General features: G+C 48.1%; 3 protein-coding genes across 7 annotated transcripts; 1 reads left to right on the top strand and 2 right to left on the bottom strand.

The window, feature by feature from the left end:
- The first annotated feature begins 1,641 nt into the window (after positions 1 to 1,641).
- On the top strand, positions 1,642 to 6,358 carry LOC120652728 (probable 2-oxoglutarate-dependent dioxygenase At5g05600). 4 transcript variants are annotated; one of them, XR_005666642.1, is made up of 3 exons: positions 1,642 to 2,308; positions 2,397 to 3,422; positions 5,770 to 5,897. XR_005666642.1 is itself a non-coding variant. In XM_039930628.1 (3 exons), the coding sequence occupies exons 1-3, from the start codon at positions 1,806 to 1,808 to the stop codon at positions 3,258 to 3,260; spliced, it is 870 nt and encodes a 289-aa protein (XP_039786562.1). In that variant the 5' UTR covers positions 1,642 to 1,805; the 3' UTR covers positions 3,261 to 6,358. The 4 variants fall into 4 exon arrangements, 3 of the variants coding, with proteins under 3 accessions (XP_039786562.1, XP_039786561.1, XP_039786560.1); XM_039930628.1 differs by having other exon boundaries at positions 2,397 to 2,742; positions 3,240 to 6,358; XM_039930627.1 differs by having other exon boundaries at positions 2,397 to 2,742; positions 5,292 to 6,358.
- Positions 6,359 to 13,394: 7,036 nt separating this feature from the next.
- Positions 13,395 to 14,544, bottom strand: LOC120652730 (rhodanese-like domain-containing protein 10). Its single transcript, XM_039930631.1, has 2 exons — positions 13,926 to 14,544; positions 13,395 to 13,822 (listed from the first exon to the last, which is right to left on the bottom strand). Exons 1-2 carry the CDS (start codon positions 14,378 to 14,380, stop codon positions 13,630 to 13,632), a joined length of 648 nt encoding a protein of 215 aa, XP_039786565.1. The 5' UTR covers positions 14,381 to 14,544; the 3' UTR covers positions 13,395 to 13,629.
- A 66-nt stretch (positions 14,545 to 14,610) lies between these two features.
- LOC120652729 (phosphoinositide phospholipase C 2-like) lies at positions 14,611 to 18,373 on the bottom strand. Of its 2 annotated transcripts, none has more exons than XM_039930629.1 (9): positions 17,827 to 18,373; positions 16,952 to 17,148; positions 16,687 to 16,822; positions 16,362 to 16,613; positions 16,039 to 16,271; positions 15,798 to 15,915; positions 15,320 to 15,472; positions 15,151 to 15,237; positions 14,611 to 15,022 (listed from the first exon to the last, which is right to left on the bottom strand). In XM_039930629.1, exons 1-9 carry the CDS (start codon positions 18,247 to 18,249, stop codon positions 14,732 to 14,734), a joined length of 1,890 nt encoding a protein of 629 aa, XP_039786563.1. In that variant the 5' UTR covers positions 18,250 to 18,373; the 3' UTR covers positions 14,611 to 14,731. The 2 variants fall into 2 exon arrangements, with proteins under 2 accessions (XP_039786563.1, XP_039786564.1); XM_039930630.1 differs by having other exon boundaries at positions 16,039 to 16,268; positions 17,827 to 18,370.
- Positions 18,374 to 18,588: the final 215 nt, after the last annotated feature.

Consider the following 18,588-nt stretch of genomic DNA (forward strand, 5'->3'; position numbering starts at 1 on the left):
CACGAATTATACTTCCATCGGTCACTAATTAAATTCATTTGAATACTGATCGATGGGGTCACTTCAATTAACAGTACTTATAAAAATATATTATCTATAATAAAATTTATATAGCGAAAGGGCATGTAGTATAGTGGTTACAGAAGCCTTAGTAGCACCTCAGGTCTTGGGTTTGACTCCCCGTGAGAATGAATATTCTAGAATTTAATTGCGCCGTGCTTTCAGTGGTAGGTGGCGTTCCCCTCGACAGCGAGGTGCCTGTGATGACTTTGTCTTTGCCGGTTCAGTCTTCGAAGATAGGGGTAGGGTTTGCGTATGTGTGTTCATAAGGAAGTGTGTGCGTGCGTTGTGAGTGTTTGAGTTGCTTCTAGGGGTAAGGTTTGCGTACGTGTGATCAAAGGGATGAGTGCGCGAGTTTGTGAGTATTTGAGTTGTCCTGTATAATCTTATATATTGAAAATGTTTTTTATGATGAATAATCCAAGGGAGCTAGTCTATATGAAATTTTAAATGCTGATGGTCAAAGCTGCCAAAAAGTCCTAATTACATTTATAGTTGTAATTACATTGTGACACGCCAAGAATTAAACATGATTGCAGAGGTAGCTCTATCTGTCCAAAGATCCTAGCATAATCTTTACCCTACGATTCCTGGCCAATTCCCTGGCCTGGGAGCGAGCCACGTCGCTAGCCGCTCCCGGTCGTCCGATCGGGTGCGCGGACGGCCCGGATCTTGCGTTTTCCGGTTATTTTGCACAAAAGTCCTCGAACTTCCTCAAAATACAACCCGCCATCCACTCTTCTCTCTCAAAATATTTTTTCGAATAAGTCCCTAAAATTTACTGTTAATGAGCCTAATTAATCTATAATTAGTTGATGGTCACTGTAGCATCACTGTTACAAAATCATGGATTAAGTAGGCTCATTAAATTCGTCTCGCAATTTACAATCCATCCGTGCAAAAAGTTTTATAAATAGATTTTATTTAATAATCCATTCATGTGTCCAAATATTTGATGTGACATTTTTGGATGTAAAATTTTGGAATCTAAGCATAGCCTCACTGCAATAAAATGACAAAACACACACCCTGCCGCATTACTCTACAAATGTCCAGGTCCCCGCGTGACCCCCAATGTCCAAAAAAGTGCTTAGCCTACGACACATATTTAAAAATCTCATGCACGGATAAAATAAAAACACATCCTTATACACTGTATATTACATTCTAATGTTATACGGTTTCACTACACATGTTGTTCAACCTACTAACAGTTAGTGCAGCAATAACCTGCGACCAAAACAAAAAAACGGAGAGAACAAATTTACCAAATCATCTCACATACATAGCAAAAATTTTAAAAAACTATATCAACCTAATTATATTCTTCTTTCATGTACCAAATAAAGTTTCAAATAATACAAATAAATGGTATAAACCAGGTCTTGCTGCGCGGCGTTTCTAGTAATTACTATTCTAGCTAATCCTTTTCCTGTGTACCACTATTATTTTTTGAGCACGTGCTTCTATTTTCCCTATGCATGTTGCTTTCAAGCACACTAGCTGCAATTTGATATTCCACACTCCAATGATGATCGCAAAGGCGCTGTCTCTCCCTTATCCTTTATAAAAAGGGGTAAAATATGGTATTACCATTCATCTCAGGGCCATATATGTTCAACTGATGCAAGCACTATATATCATCAGATGCCATGCGTGTGTAAGTGTAAGCTACTTCAGTTGCAGGCAGGCGGGTCTTTCTATCTAGTCGTCTTAATAATTAAACCACCAGCTAGCTAGCTCCGATGACTAGCTGCTTCAACGGCGGCACCGGCTGGCCGGAGCCCGTGGTGCGCGTGCAGGCCGTGTCGGACACCTGCGGCGACACGATCCCGGAGCGTTACGTCAAGCCGCTGTCGGAGCGGCCGTCGCTCTCGCCAGCCGCCGCCGACGGCGCCGGGGGCGGCCCGAACATCCCGGTCGTGGACCTGTCAATGCCGGACGCGGACGCGACGTCCCAAGCCGTGGCGGCGGCGTGCCGGGAGTGGGGCTTCTTTCAGGCGGTGAACCACGGCGTGCGCCCGGAGCTGCTGCGCCGCGCGCGCGCGGCGTGGCGCGGCTTCTTCCGGCAGCCCGCGGAGGTGCGCGAGCGCTACGCGAACTCGCCGGCGACGTACGAGGGCTACGGCAGCCGCCTCGGCACCGCCAAGGGCGGCCCCCTCGACTGGGGCGACTACTACTTCCTCCACCTCCTGCCGCCGTCCCTCAAGAGCCACGACAAGTGGCCGTCCCTGCCTGCCTCGCTGCGGTACGGCCGGTGCACAACAACTTGTACACGGCCGCCGATGATGGTGGCGGCGCGGCACAAGTTGATCTGATGTGGTTGGTTGCTGCAGGGAGACGACGGAGGAGTACGGCGAGGAGGTGGTGCAGCTGTGCCGGCGGGTGATGCGGCTGCTGTCGACGGGGCTGGGGCTGGAGGCAGGGAGGCTGCAGGCGGCGTTCGGCGGGGAGGGCTGCGAGGGGGCGTGCATGCGCGTCAACTTCTACCCGCGGTGCCCGCAGCCGGAGCTCACGCTCGGCGTGGCGGCGCACTCCGACCCCGGCGGGATGACCATGCTGCTGGTCGACGACCACGTCAGGGGCCTGCAGGTGAGGAGCCCCGACGCCGCCGCCGGCGAGTGGATCACCGTCGACCCCGTCCCCGATGCCTTCATCGTCAACATGGGCGACCAGATCCAGGTACGACGACCTTCAATATAATTCCTACACGTCGATACGCACACGTGGTACAAATTCCGACAACTGCTGCGCAGATCATCACTGCTGACATTTTAATTTGCTAGTAATAGGAAAAGTAAAAAAAGAAGCACACGTGGTTTAGCATCAAAGATTCATCAATTTATAAGCGGAATACAAAAAGGTTATTGGAGTCGACAGCAACCCACGTACTGATCGATCTGAATGGAAATTGCTTGCGGTACGTGCAGCCACGTTGCACCGCTATCCGCACCTATCCAAGTGCAAGACGGAAAGAAATAAAAACAAAAGCACTGTGTGACCAAAAAAAACAAGAGAAATATAAATATGCAAGGCGCAAGGCTGTGCCGGGCGTCGACACGTGTCCCTGGACCCAGGGGCGAAGCCAGATGATAATGTTGTCGAGGTCTTTTCTATTTCTTGTCGGGGTTTTAGCTTTAAGAAACAGTGTAGAACAGTGATTCTCATTGATTTTGTAGAAATCCGTCGGGGTCAACTGACCCCGACGCAACCACACAGCTCCGCCCCTGCCTGGACCATAGCATCCACTAGATAGAACAAGATACCAAACAAAGGATCGCCGAATCTGGTTGATCGTGTCAGGACTCAGGACGGACCTCTCGACAAAAGGACGAATAATTCGGAATCTCATAGAGATAAGGGTAGGTTTTCTATTGCATGGAACCTCTCATACATTACACTACAATATCCCAGTGCAAATATTCAAAAAAATGTTGGACCAGGATAATTTCGTTCAAAAAAAAAATCTGATAGCCGATAGAAGCTAAGCTAAGACCTGCCCGTATCTAGCTATAAGTTAGTATCCATGCCCTTACAAAATTTTAAAAGTATCGTCCATGTATCATTGTTGTCCTCCAAGCCGATTCTCTTAAGAATATAGTAGTAGCATCCTTTAAGACATTTTAAATACCATAGAAAATCATATTATTACAAAACTAATACATATGCCCATACATTTTTCAGATATTCAATCATAACAATATACTCCTAAGAATCATGTGATATGTTGACTATAAATAACCAAAAACACCATCTGATAGAGCGTAAGAGTTAGTGGCATCCTTGAATGGGTAACACCATTTACAACTTCATTTTTTCACCCATGTATAGGAAATTGATACCTCATGTACCTCCTTACATGTAAGATGTATGAAGGGTTTTAGTTTCAAAATGTAAAAAAAAATGTTAACATGCACGTGTGATACCAAATAAATGCACTGTTCAAAACATAATTCATTGTGGACTAATAAACTAATTTGATTTTATAGCGTCAGTGCCTTTTGTTTTTCCTATAACCTTGATCAAAATTAGATAAGTTTAAAACTTAGGAGAAAGTAAACCTTCTACATTTTGAAGGAGGGACTAACTTTTTATTATTACAAACTAAAAATCTAAAAGATAAATCTTATTCTTTTTCTTGGGAACAAAAACATCTTGATGACCCCAAGACAGAAAAGGCAGGGACTTTTCGGTCCTTTAATTTCTTAAATAAATTAAATAAAAAGGAAACCATCATGATGATCCCCGATACACGTGCTTCATCATGTTCTCGTAATCCTTGATTTACATCGGTCTTGTGCAAGTACTCATAGCTAATGGACTATACTACTGTATCATGAAGATTCAACACAGTCATGTGAGACTGAACACTGTGCACAGCTTGGACACCCAGGGTCCATGGATAAAGGTGAGAGTGGGAGTGAGACACCTACGTGGCTACTTTGTCTCCTAGCTTGAGCCAAGTTAGGCCCCGTTTGGCAGGGTTTCGGCTCTTCCAAAAACAGCTCCGGCTCTGGCTCCTCAGATGGAGCGGCTTCTCTGGTGGAGTTGGAGCCGTTTTAGAAAATGTTTGGCAAAACAACTTCACTTGTTAGATTGATGTGTAAGCCGCGTGAAACCATGATTTCATGGCTTCATCTTGCCTGTGTAAGCCGCCGCCGGCTTCAGAACCGGCTTCACGTGTGAAGCCGGTCCTGAAACAAACGTTTGGGAGGGCTTCACGTGAAGCCGCTCGTGAAGCCCTCCCAAGAGCCGTGCCAAACGGGGCCTTAGTGTGCACTGGCCAGAGACGCGTACAATATCTTGTTATACTGGATGTGTGTCTGGCTCCGTCTGGTTCTCTCTAGCGGACCTAGCGCTGCAAAGAAATTTTATATGTATGTAGTACTAAACAAAATTTATTTATAAATTTTTTTATAGATAAGTATAACTTTGCGCAATGAATCTAATAAGCATAATTAATTCATAATTGACTACAATAATCATTCTCAAATCATGCGATTAAAGGCTTTATCAGATTCGTCTCGCGAAGTAGTGCAGAGATTGCGGAGTTAGCTTTGTAAACTATCTTTATTTATCTCTAACTAATGATCAAAGCTGACTATATATAACATGTGCTACAAAACCAAACTGGACCTTGGATTTGCATCCGCCATCCGGGTGCCGTTGCTATCCTAGATCAGGTAGCTGATCTGTGAGAGGCCCTGAGCCATTCGCTTACAAAAATGCAGGTCCGTGCACGTGGGACTAGCTAGTGGACTACCGGCAGGCGGCAGCCTCGATTTCTCACCCCATCAGTCCATCATCCATCTGAAGATCGAGCTATCTGAATTATTTTGCCTCGCTGACTAGTCTAATGGACTCTCTTGTCGCTTAGCATTCCGCTGATGCAACGATTCTGATAGGATAGTTGTGTGGGGAGGGATCCAAAATTAGTGGCAATAGCAGTTCGCAAGAGGATAGTTTTTTTAGAAAAAGAAAAGTTTCTGACCTCTGCAACCGCACAGAGCCAATTCTTACAGCAATCTCAGCTCCGATGTTTACGGTAAGGGGGAAAATGACGTGGCCTAATAGAGGTTGACAAAGTTCACTAATAGACAAATCGCAGATAGCGGCCTAACACTCTATCGGTTTATATGTAAATAAAGTACTAAAACAATATTAACCCATTAACCCATCCATCATATATACGCATGCATATGCCTGCAGGTGCTGAGCAACGCGGCGTACAAGAGCGTGGAGCACCGGGTGTCGGTGAGCGCGGCGGGGGAGCGGCTGTCGATGGCCTTCTTCTACAACCCGCGGAGCGACCTGCCGATCGCGCCCATGCCGGAGCTGGTGGCGCCCGGCCGCCCGGCGCTGTACCCGGAGATGACGTTCGACGAGTACCGCGTCTTCATCCGGCAGCGGGGCCTGGCCGGCAAGGCGCAGCTCCAGTCCCTGCAGGCAAAGGCCGCCGCCGCTCCTGCCGACGACGACCCAGCTGCCGGCGGCTCGCCGTCCTCTAGCTAGCACACAGCTGTAACCTAGCAGCAGCTACTACCGAGCTATACCTTAATCATCTGCCCGCGCAGGCCAGGTTTCAGCTAGCTGTGCTGTGCATATCGTCGTTGGATTGATCTCGGTAAATAATTTGATATTTAATTTCTGTGGAGCTGAATTAGTGTACATTCGTCCCATGCAACTGAAATTAAATGTCGTGATGAGCAGTAAATTAAATGTACGTACATATACATATATACAAAGTGGAGAGCTAAGCTCTTGATCATCCAAATGCTAGAGATGATCGATTGTTTTAGTTGCACGATTACCCGAACTACGCTGAACTCTCTGTGGATTACCTGAACTTTGTACACTTTGTCCATGTAATAAAGCGGGAAAACCTTTTCTTGAAAAAATGCTAAAGATGATCGATCATTTTAGCTGCATGATTTTAATTTGAAGCCGCTACCACCAAATTTACTGCCGGCAAATGACTGTGCGATCCCGAATCAAAATCGACTACTCTACAATATCAATGCAACCAGAGATTGTAACAGACCATGGCACTGTGCTCTCTTCATAATCCAATTTGATCTTTATATATTTTTAGTTTAAATTATTGAAGATAAAAGCCCGACCCTTTTAGGCACGGCTTTTAGATTATCTACGTTAAAATTTTAGACCCGGAATGCAACTCCAAATTCTACTCGATCCGCCGACGACACACATCAAGTGGATGCACATCAAAGTGTAGTTGCATACTACAGCTAACTGTGTGCTTTCCAAAGTTGGAAAGGAGACATGCTGGCTACAGAGACAGTGCCGCGGCGGCCATTGGTGCCGTGTGCAGCAGGTTGCTCCATCGTGGGGATTCCGGAATCTTCCTACTGCCGGCGTTGATTATCGAGTGCATAATAATCCCCGAGAGATATAATTAGTCATTTGAGCTTTCTTTAAGCTAGCGGTAGAGGCCTAATAAATGGGACCTGCCGGCAACTAACCTTCCACAAATCCATGCGGCAGCGTTTGCGCTTGAGCGTCGTTTTCAGCGGAGGCCTGAGCAGGAGTGCGTGTCCCGGCCTGCTGACGGCGATCTTTTGGAGCAGGCCAAACGCGTGCTTGATGGACGACAGGCAGCTATCCGCTCTTTTTCTAAGATGTGTGTTCGCGTGAGCAGCGAAAAGTCTCCCAAGGGTCATCCAACCAAAGCTCTTAATTAAAGTGGCGCTCAGCAAACAGAAAGGTGCTTTTTAATTTCCTTGTCTTATATGTTTAACCTCACCTGGGAAAAAGGTATGACACAGTGTTTATGGTGGGAGAATGCTTTTTAATTTTTAAGTACCCATACTTGACAAACTAGTATAAAACAAAGAGCAACAAGTAGCTAGACTGGTATATAGTAGCCCCTTTGAAACAACCAATTTCCTCGCAAAAAAAGAAGCAAGCAATTGGGAAGCGTTGAACCCTGGTTAATTAGGGACCTTACTTTTGTTAAAAATGAGTAGGGAGCAGGCACTGTGCGGAGTACAAGAAGGGTGATGTCATCTTAGATTGGCTCGGCTCTAACCACTCTCTCTTTGTAACAACAATCTCTATATTGAACAGCAACTAACTAGCCGAGCCAATCCTGAAGTGATCACCGTGTACTTGCAAGAAAGAGGATAATAAAAGAGTGGTAAGAATATGTAAAAGAGGGGGTAGATTGGAGTCTAGGACACGTACCAAGGGGCAATGTTTTCTCTAGTCACAATTCTAAAGCTTTTTGACAAAGCTATTCACTGAGCTAGTGCTACCTTTATCTAGCGGTGGTATGGCCAAGGAATGGGTACGCCAGATCAACCCACTACAAGATGATTATTTGATACATGGATGAATCAGGTCATGGCATTTTTCTCGGTCAGAAGGGTTCACATCATAGTTGTGTTGAGAATGGCGTGCATTCACTAATCACTGCTCTTGTGGTTTATGAGAGAACACTTAAATAAGCTAGAATTCAAACACACTTTGTTTTGCTGGTTGTCAACAGCAGTATTTTTCTCCCACACTAAATCAGCACCAACCACCAGCCACCAACCACCAGCCACCAACTAGCCAGCAGTACTTTTATCTCACAAAAATCAGCACTAGCCTGTGGCCACAGCCAACCGAACAGAACGGCAAGGAAAGTAAAGGGCAAGGTAACTAGCCTTAGGAGGGCTGACCGCCCCCTAGGTGATTAAAAATCCTTTATGTGGCTGGGTACAAACAGAAAATCAAAATCGTCCTTACGTGCAGTGCCCTTATGTGATTCAACGTTGGATTTGCATTAGATTTGTGCATTGCAAGAATCTCTCTGTCTCTCCCCCTCTCCTTCCCTCCCTCTCTCTAGTCTGCATAAATCTAAAAGGACTGGCACGGCGAGAGCATATGCCTTCAAGGGCAAATTTTTTTACGTGTATGGATACAAAGGAAAAGGGCACCTGCTCTGCACAGTTATGCTGGCAAGCAACAGTAACATATGCACGTGCTTGAAAACACAAAGCCAAGCCACACGTCGACAGGATATGACAGGGCACCTGCACAGATGACGTAGCGTCACTGTCGAGTCGAGGCCCAGTGATCCTTCCAGAATAGAGATCTGCTCCGTCTGCAATGCCCCTTCCATGGAAGAAACGAACGCAACTTGCGCGATGCTACGCTGTTCCTCCAATCGAAGCCGCCGCCTAGGCCTAGCTTGTACGAGTATAGTTCTGTAGTTGTAGGGTGGGACTGCCCGGAGTTGATCGGCTGCCCGGGGTCCTGTGTGGCGGCGACGGCGGTCGGCGGAGCCAACTCGGGCAGTAGCGCCGTGGAGTGTGGATGCAAAGGCTAGGTGGGCCAGCGGCGTTCCTGACCATGTTTTAGGCGGTTTTTTCTTTTTTATATTTAAAAAAAATTCAAAAATATATGTCCGTTTTGGAAAATTTCAAATATACCACGGTCGACCTCCCATAGGGCGACAGGCCCAAAGTGTAATTTTTTCTCTCCAAATTTGCAACGAAGTCCCTAGAAAAAAAAGGGGGCCTGTCGCCCCCCCCCCGGGCGACCAATGGGCCCGGCCCACGAGCGCGGCAGGGGGGCCTGTCGCCCCCCCCCCCCCGCCCCCCCGCCTCGGGTGACCGGGGTATTCCCCCCTATATAACCTCCAACCCTCCCCTTCCCTCCTCATTTGAGTCCGAAAATTCCACCAAAAATCCAGAAAAAAAAGAGAGGAGTGAGGAGAAGGAAAGCGGCGAAGCCCTGCCGGATTCAGCACTTGTGATCTGCAGGTTAGTACATTTAGTTTATATATTTTTATATTTAAGTAATACATATTTAAGTAGGAGTAATTTAAGTATGGGTGAGTAATTTAATTTAATTAGTGGTATAGTAGAGCCATTTAAGTAGGAGTTTAATGACACTTTAGTTTGTAGTTACGTAGTAGTAAATTAGTTTAGAAAATTAGTACTACGCATTTATTATTACAATTGCAGTACTATTAGAGACGTGTTTATAAATTAATTATGATTTAGAATAGAATTTGGCATATGCAGTATAGAATTTGAGTGTCATCACGTAGTTATGAATACTTATACGTTGTAGTTGAATTTCATACTTAGTTTTTACGTATTATTGAATAAGGTAGTGAAGTAAAGAGTATAACTTGATAAGTATTATGTGATATACAGATATGTAGTAATGAAATATTGCAGGTATGTAATGAAGTATTATTATATTTATGTGTCTAGTTTGTATGAAATATATATTTACCTATGTGTTCTCATATATTTTTGAATGCAGGTATGGAGATGGACTCCTTGCTAGACCCAGTGATCGACTCGAGCCACAGGTCTTACTTTGCAGCTGTTGAGCACCGAGCCCTAGAGGTGCTATGTCCTCGTCCACCCGGCGAGGCGATCTCTATACACCACGATTGGTGTGACCGGTATGTAATGAAATATTATTGTTTATCACTTATGTATTCGCCGGTATTCCTTTGTTTCGACATTTTTTTTATTTTTTTTTGCAGGTTATGTGAGGCCGGACTACTGACTCTGAGCCGTCTTGTCGAGGTTGGGCCTATTCAGCTCGACCGATCCCTCCTGACGGCGCTCGTTGACAGATGGAGGCCGGAGACACACACGTTCCACCTCCCGTGTGGGGAGATGACTCCTACGCTGCAGGACGTGGCCTACCTCCTCGGCCTCCCTATCGTCGGGGAGGCTGTAGGTCCGCGTGTGGTGGCGGCCTCATGGAAGGATGACCTGGAGGCCCGTTTTGCCCTAGTTGACCGCGTGGAACAAGCAGGTCCGATCAACCCGCACCCGCGAGCAGCAGGTCCTTCGAAGACCTGGTTCCTACAGTTTACAGTATGTATTCATTCCATATATAAATTTAATTGTTACAATTCACATGTTCCATTGACAGTTGAAACCATTAATCTTAATTGTTTATGCAGCCTGCCCTGTTGGCTGCGGATGCCGACGAGTACAGTGTGACCAGATCGCTGGAGGCGTACCTACTTTGGTTGTTTGGTTATATCATGTTCAACAACACTCATGGCAACTCGGTCGATAGGATTCTCCTTCCGTATGCACGGGAGATTGCGGATGGGGACGAGGACGTACCGCCCTACAGCTGGGGTGAGGCGGTACTTGCAGCCACTTACCGTGGACTCTGTGACGGCTGCATGAAGACACATGGGAACGCTATCATGGCAGGGTGCCCACTACTGCTACAGCTTTGGTCGTACGAGAGGCTAGCCGTTGGTCGGCCCTTGGTCAGCCACGAGCCTTACCACGGGGGCATGTACGGCGACGAGGAGGACGAGAGGCCTACTATGGGAACTATCTGGATCTGGCGTCAGGTACGTTCGCAATAAATCTAATTTTGTTATTCATTGTTACATGATGTATTAGCGCACTTTTAATTTTACTTATTCGGAATGCAGAGATCCTGGGCCCATGCGCGGGTTAGACGCGCATATCCTGAGTTTGTTTCGGAGCTCGACATGCTGACGCCCGAGGACGTTGTCTGGGAGCCTTACAGCCCAGAGGCTGTGGCTACCCGTGCACCAGCAGGCCTGTCTTCGCACTGCTCCGCGAATGCGAGCCTGTGGCTTACTAGCGCCGTCCTGGTTTATGACATCGCGGTTGAGGCATATTGCCCCTGGAGAGTCATGAGACAGTTTGGGCAGCGTCAGGAGTTTCCGGTGCCCACCGCGTTGGAGCGTGTCAATCGCCAGGACCACAGGTAATTATGAATGAACTTGGGTCGTATATTCGTGTCAAATCTCACGATTCTTCGTGGTCCACTTTTGTAGGTTGTCAAGGAGTGGCTTTCCGTGCTCTGATGATTGGCTCACCAAGATGCAGCCGTGGGTGGACCAATGGGAACAGGCAGACGAGCACTTGGTCCCTCCAACAGGACCACAAACAGACAGCTCCTTTAGGGCTTACCTCACCTGGTACTTACCCCGGACTCGGGCTCGTCTGGTTTATGTTGACACTCACCCGCAGCCACACCAGGCGAGGCCTCAGGATGGCTATGCCCGGCACCACGTGGAGGCACTAGCTGGCGCGGTGAGTCTCTTGATCATATTTGCATATATATATATATATATATTCATATTCGTAAGATAATTCATGTGTTTCTAACTGTACCTTTACTGAATGGATGCAGTTTCGCCTTTGCAACATGATGGAGACGGACTGCTCGACTTACCTGACGAGGGTACGTGCCGGATCCCCAATGACCCAGTTTGAGCAGACAGAGGCATGGTCGAGACAGCGTGATCAGTTGCGTCAGGTAGTGCACAACTTGGGAAGCCGTGTGCAGTACGAAGACAGCCACGAGTCGTCCCAGGCCTCGTCGTCGTTCCCGTGTCCGTCGACCGTGCGTGGGCCGACGTCGCAGTTCTTCCCAAGTGCAGGTAACGTACATATGTCTTTATAATTAGATCAAGTGTTTCTACATATTTACTAATATCACATACAAGATACGATCCAGCTACTGCGTTCGGCCATACTGGAATGTTTAGAGGGACAGCACCAGTTGGCGGACCGTATCCAGGGATGGTACCGGGGCCACAGATACCGGTCTACACAGGTTAGTTTATGTTTCGTATTTCGGTTTCTACATGTCATTACGAAATATACGAGCGTACGCTAACATCCACATTTTTTGCGTAGGATTCTACCCCGATGCGGGCGCCGGACCTTCTTCTTCCTCATTTCGACCAGATAACGAGACCTTCACCTTAGACGACTTCGACAGCTTGTCTCTAGAAGAGCCTGCCGCGCAAGGTGACCCCGATGTTTTGGGGTATTCACAGCTAGGAGGAGCACCATTTGGGATCTCTCAGCAGCAGACACCGCAACCCCTTGCGCGTCCTGAGCGACAGGTGAGGTCTCTGGATGTTCTCACCTACTCCGAGGGCCATGTCCGTGCCCAACAGAGGGCTAAGAGGGCCCGACGCCCTAGGGGTGGTTAGATATATCTGATGTTTATTTGTAATGAGATAGCTGTGGACCGCTTATTTGTATCCGATGTTTATGATTGTGCTAGTTACTTGTCATTTGTTTCTATAGATACTATTGATATGAACTTGTTATGTTTGGGGGTTCCATAATGCTCGTGAAATAAGGGAAGTTCTTGCGATTTTTTTCCGTGATTTAATGAAGGACAAGTTAGGTGCGGTAGGAGTTAACGGGCGAGATCCTGCCGACAATGAGGACGACTACACGCTCGAATATCGCATTCTATAGATACTATTGATGTGAACTTGTTATGTTCCGGCGATCACGGGTTTCCCAAATATCGCATTCTTTGCCCAGACATATGTGACCAAATAGCAGTGCCCTTCCACCATTTCAAAAAAGATGTGACAACACGGCAACCACTCCAGTTTTTTTCATAAAATTTAAGGCTCAAATGACAAAGGGAATGACGGCTAGGGCTGGTTTTTTTTCTAAATTTTTAGGCTCAAATCACAAAGGGAATGGCGGCATACGGCGGCGGAGGGGCCCCTGTCGCCCCCTCAACGGGCGATAGGCCCCTGTCGCCCCAGGGGTGGGCGACAGGCCCCTGTCGCCCGTTGGGGGGCGACAGGCCCCCCCTTTTTCCAGGGACTTCGTTGCAAATTTGGAGAGAAAAAAATTACACTTTGGGCCTGTCGCCCTATGGGAGGGCGACCGGGGTATATTTTTGAAATTTTCCAAAACGGACATATATTTTTGAAATTTTAATTTTTTTTAAATATAAAAAAGAAAAAACCGCATGTTTTAGGCCATGGGCCTACGAACATTAGCCTGGTACTGAGGCCGCAATGGCTGGTTGTCTTGGCCCATTAGGAATAAAGAGAAGAGACACATTTTTCGCCGCGTCAATGCGAAGTCCAGCTACAACAAACTTTTTTTTTTTTTGAATAACTAGCTGCGACAAACTCAGTAGCCGCGAATCTACATCTACTATTCTGCAACCAGATTGGAAGTACATTGATGGTTATACTGCTAGCAAAAACCGAGCAAAGGGGATCGGAGCAAAAGTCGGGAGGGACATGGGGAGAGTACGTGCTGGGGCGCTCGTGGATCATTTCACGACCCCCAGCAGCAGCAGGATCTGGAGGAAGATGTAGGACGCGCCCCCGATGGTGGCGTACTGCAGCTTGCTCTCCCCCTCCACGTCCGGGAAGTCGCCGTCGGCGCACTTGCTGAACCCGCCGGCGAGCCACGCCAGGTTCCGGTACCCGTCGTCGTGCAGCATCCTCACCGCGATCAGCGACCTTCAGGCCCACGCACGCAACGCAGGGTAGCTTGGTTACCACAAGCACGATCGAGGTGAGCAGATTCAATTCGCACGCTTGTTGGGAAATAATCTTATTTTACCTGAGGCCTTCGCCGCAGGCGACGAGGAGCTTGGCGTCCTTGCCGCCGTCGCCGGCGACGGCGGCGGCGACGTCGTCGACGAAGCAGTCGTTCATCTTGGTGAAGGCCTGGCCAGTCCAGAGCCCGATGTAGCCGAAGTGGACCCACTTCTTGAGCAGAGTCACGGGGCCCATGTCGTCGTCCCCCACGAACAGCGGCACGTGCGCCGAGCCCCGCACGCCGGCGCGGGCGCGCTCCCACGGCGGCCGCACGTCCAGCAGCCTGAACCCCTCACCGCCCAGCGCCTCCGCCGCGTCCTTGGGCCGCACGGCCTTCACCGCGCCCGACCGCACCAGCGCCTCGGCGCCGCCGGCCCACGACGTCGCCTGCGCCCTGACGCGCGAGCGAGGCGGGCCAGGGGAGGCGCACCTGATGATGCAGGTGGATGCCGCCGCCGCAGCAGCAACCATCGCCATGTCCACCGGCCGATTGGTCGCTGCCTGTCAGTTCAGTCCTGAGCCCTCACTTGCAGCATACGTGGCCAGGTCACACTTATCCACACGATGTTCTAGGTCCAATCCGCGCCGTTGGTGCGTGGGTCATCACAGCTCCTGGCCGCACGATTCGTCCGAACAGATGAGGCGGAGTGGTGACGAGATCTCCGGCGCGTTTGATTTGTCCCACAATCGACAGGCTAAACCGGATGTACAGAACAAGCATGGATCCTAATTAAAAGTAGCAAAAAAAAAAAGATTCGATTCCTAATGCAAACAATCAAACAATCGGTCAATAGACATGGCCGCATGACCGCTGTGTGCTACGGGGCGCTAGGTGAACTCGAAGCGCATGAGGAGCTTGACGTTCCTGAACTTGTGCCCCTTGTGGTCGAACAGCGAGACGGCGCGGATCCCCGGCCGCAGCTCCTCCACCGGCAGCGCCGTCTGCCCGCCGAAGTCGTCCTCGCTCACATCCTGCTCGTGCACCTCCACGCGGAGCACCGCGATCTCAGGGACAGTCAGCGGGAAGGCGAACTCCTCCTCCCACACGGGGACCCAGTTGTCCTCCACGGCTTTCGTCTTCCTCATCACCGAGTCTAATGGAACTCCGGCGATGCCAACCTGTTGGGTAAACCACAACCAGGTTAGCAGTGCGTCCTCAGGTATTAGGCTGGTGCAACTGTCTTTCGGATGATCAATACTCATGGCGAGCTTTCAAACGTTGGGATGAACTCAGGGAGTGGGCAGACCTTTACGTAGAAATCTGGAGGTGAGTATGAGTCGAAGTGCGTCTGCTTGAAGTCCTTGTGCCAGCCTTCGCCCATGTATATCTTGACCTGCAGCAAACCAGTACTGGATCAAACCATTTCTGAAACCCAAAGAGAGTGAAAAAGAAGAAGATAGAAACATGGCATCTACCTTCAATGTTGCCTTGACCGGTAAATCTGCCTTGGGATCAAACACCTTTCCATCTGGACATGTTTGCATCAAGAAATCAGGTTTCTTCACATAACCGCAGCCCCCGTTTGCTTTGTAAAAGCCATACATTAACCAAAGTGCTCTTCCATGTCCCTGGAGAAAAAAAATGGAGGTCTTCGTTAACATTAGGCAGCTTCGACACGATTTTTTTTATTAACACAGCTAATCCCCAGCATTCTACTTACATTATAGAACCAAATAATTAATCAGGGTTCCTTTGAATGATTTGCTAAAAAGAAAGCACACAATAAAGCCAACTGAGCAACCAATACACGACAATGGTGGTAAATTGAAGCTTGATTAAAAACATGACACCACGGTGAAAAATGTGGCAAAGTGAATCTTGATCCAAATCATGTAATAGGAAAATTTGGGAGCCCGATCGAGCCGAAATATATTGCTCAGATTACAATCAGACCTGCATATTGAATGCCACCATTTGAGCACCATGCACCCAGCCAAGAAATGGATTATAGTTGGATGAATTGAAGCGGGTTCCCTTTGGGTATATTCTCAGCATATTTCTATGTGTGAAGCTGCTTGGAACAGACAGAAAGAGCTCTTAAGACGAGAAGTAGGCAACTAAGGAATGACAACACTATTATCTCGTCTCTTCTCCAACATTAGCTGGAAAATTAAAATGTATTTAATAAACAAACCTCACAATGTTGGGACCATTACGCGCTGCCACTTTTGCAAGTTCTTGCTCACTCAAACTGAGGCGCCTAACTTTGTCCGGATCATTCTTTAAGGCATCCACGAGTGCACCCTTTGGCTTTCCAGCCTTGATAGTAATGAGATGTTTATACTCTGGTGCCGCATGCTTGCATACTTTCTGTGAATCGTTATCATCCAGACCCCTTTCGTGATATAATATATCATCTTCACTCTGCTTGAGCACCATTTGGTAAAATATTGATGGCCAGAAATTTTGCTGACTAAGAAAACAAAGGTAAAGTGTAGCAGAATTTAAGATCTGTACCCTGTCGGCTATTTGCATCTCATCCTGGATATCTGGAACTTCTACTCCCCAAGCTGCTTCTTCCCTTTCTCCCTTTTTAAACTGGGGTTCAATTTCTCTGTCCTTCATGGTACCGCCCTTTGCTTCGAGGTACTCCTTTGGGGGTTTTGTTGAGAGCAAGACACGACCCTTTAAAGCTTCAGGTGAAGGAAATTCTTGAAGATGTTTCGATTCAGGGTAATATAGGATGTCTCCAAACACTTCAAGGACCATCTATACAAAATTTCAGAAGTAGCGACACTAGAATCATTTGCCATATAGTAATCATTCAGAGAAACACAGGTACCTTAGCTACTTTCGCCTGAAGATCAGGTGTAAGGTGGTCTTCTAATGTTATAATAACAGGATAGGGAGACGCAACAAAAGCATATTCTTTGATGGACCTCAAGCATTTGATAAGTGATACCGGGGCAGTCAGTGTCCTATCAAGAGTGAAAACGTAAATGAAGTCACAGCAGATCTCATGGCAGCTTCAGTTTCATTATAGATGGTGTGCAAAAATCTCTCCATGAAAGGAATGCACAAAGTACAAATGTGTTGCAGATGTATACCTTCCATGGAGAACATCAATGTCATCTTTAGAAGAATTTGGCCATATGTCCAATTCAATCACACGAACACCTATTTGCAGTGCCTTGATGATGGGAGCATCACTGCAGTCACTGCTGAGTTGATTACCCGTCAGATATGAGTTGTGTCCAGTGTATATAAAATAGTGCGATAGCGGTGCGTTCATGTCCTGATGGACCTGAAAAGAAAAGAAGGTAATTAATGTCAAGCAGTTAACAGAGCACATAATAGATCATAAAATTGCAGATTGATAATGGAGCTTCACGTGCTAGCCACAGAAAATAATGGCCGACGGAACTTTTCTTTGACGATGAAAGGCAGCTAACTGTCCATTTAATCTACAATATTCAGAGCTCTCATGGATCAATCAAACTCAAAGCAGTGTATCACCAATCAACTACCAGCTTGCTAAGAATGATGTGTCGTCACGCAGCAATAGCAAAGGTGGTGTCACAACATTAAACCTGCACTAATTCATTGATAGAGAAGTCACTGCGTGACACAACGTCAAGCTTATGAAGGTACCACGCTAAGCAAGACAAAATAATCTGATTACCAGCGGCCACAAATGCCGAAATGACACGCGTTACACAAGGAGCAGTTCCCATTCGCAGGTCACCTTTGTGATTCACAAAATGTTGAAGTGACACATGCGTTATATGAGGAGCAGCTCGCAAACGGGAACCCCCTACCTGATTAGCGAACGCAACTAATCTCACCACATCGTGCGATCCGTCCCTGAATGCATATGCAGCCTCCCAACCGGCAATAGGCAATAGCAGCAATACACGCAGGAGACATTGAATCACAGCCGCATTTGGGTTGGGGCTCGAGCAGCTTCAGGGGGTGGGTTTACCTTGGAGTGGCGGAGGGGCGGGTTGAGGTCCTCGGAGAAGAGGAAGTGCATGAAGTCGTCGACGGTGAGCGCGGGCCTCCCGAAGCGCGGGGTGCGGCTGCGGTCCTGCAGGACCCGGTCGACGACCTGCTCCGCGACCTCGCCGTCGGCCCCTCCCCAGGCGGCGAGGTAGCGGCGGAGGTCGTCGGCCCCCATGTAGGGCGACCCGCCGGCGAAGCGGGAGAAGAGCACGCGCACGTCCTCCGGCGTGGTGGTGTCGCCGAGCGCGAACCGGCGCGTAAAGAAGATGCAGCACTTGTACGTCCCCATCTCCACCGCGGACACCCCCGCCTCGTCTGCCGCCTCGGCCTCGCTCTCCGTCCCCGGCGGAGGTGTGTGGGGTGGGGAGGCGCGCGGGGGCGCTCCTTTGTCTGGTTTGGGCATTTTCGCGCCGCGAGGTTTCAGGGAGGGGGATTCGGAGGAAAGAGTGGACGGACGTGCGGAGGGGAGGGGCGAGGGCGAGGAACGGCCGCCTGGTTAAGTACTCAGCCCCGCCCGTTGATGCTTCTCGGCGGCTGTGCGTGCGGAGGGTTTTAGATGTATATCATTATAAAAGATGAAGATGGTCCCGACGTCTATATCACTATAAAGTTTGGTAACACATTTATATCATCGTGTTTTTTCATTTTGATGTCTGTACCATTCCGTCCATCTGGTATTAGAATTTAACAGATTCGCAACTCTGACGGGTGGCACCCACCTATGAAATTGTCGATTGTGCTC

Source organism: Panicum virgatum, chromosome 9K, assembly GCF_016808335.1.
Source record: "Panicum virgatum strain AP13 chromosome 9K, P.virgatum_v5, whole genome shotgun sequence".
Lineage (NCBI taxonomy): Eukaryota > Viridiplantae > Streptophyta > Magnoliopsida > Poales > Poaceae > Panicum > Panicum virgatum.

Coding starts and splice junctions, on each gene's coding strand:
- LOC120652730 (XM_039930631.1), bottom strand. CDS start 14,380: ATGGCGATGGTTGCTGCTGCGGCGGCGGCATCCACCTGCATCATCAGG. Junction 13,823..13,925: donor GCCTGCGGCGAAGGCCTCAG/GTAAAATAAGAT, acceptor GTGGGCCTGAAG/GTCGCTGATCGCGGTGAGGA.
- LOC120652728 (XM_039930626.1), top strand. CDS start 1,806: ATGACTAGCTGCTTCAACGGCGGCACCGGCTGGCCGGAGCCCGTGGTG. Junction 2,309..2,396: donor TCCCTGCCTGCCTCGCTGCG/GTACGGCCGGTG, acceptor TGGTTGCTGCAG/GGAGACGACGGAGGAGTACG. Junction 2,743..5,769: donor ACATGGGCGACCAGATCCAG/GTACGACGACCT, acceptor ATATGCCTGCAG/GTGCTGAGCAACGCGGCGTA.
- LOC120652729 (XM_039930629.1), bottom strand. CDS start 18,249: ATGCCCAAACCAGACAAAGGAGCGCCCCCGCGCGCCTCCCCACCCCAC. Junction 15,473..15,797: donor TGGTGGCATTCAATATGCAG/GTCTGATTGTAA, acceptor TTTTTTCTCCAG/GGACATGGAAGAGCACTTTG. Junction 15,023..15,150: donor CTCCAGATTTCTACGTAAAG/GTCTGCCCACTC, acceptor TTTACCCAACAG/GTTGGCATCGCCGGAGTTCC.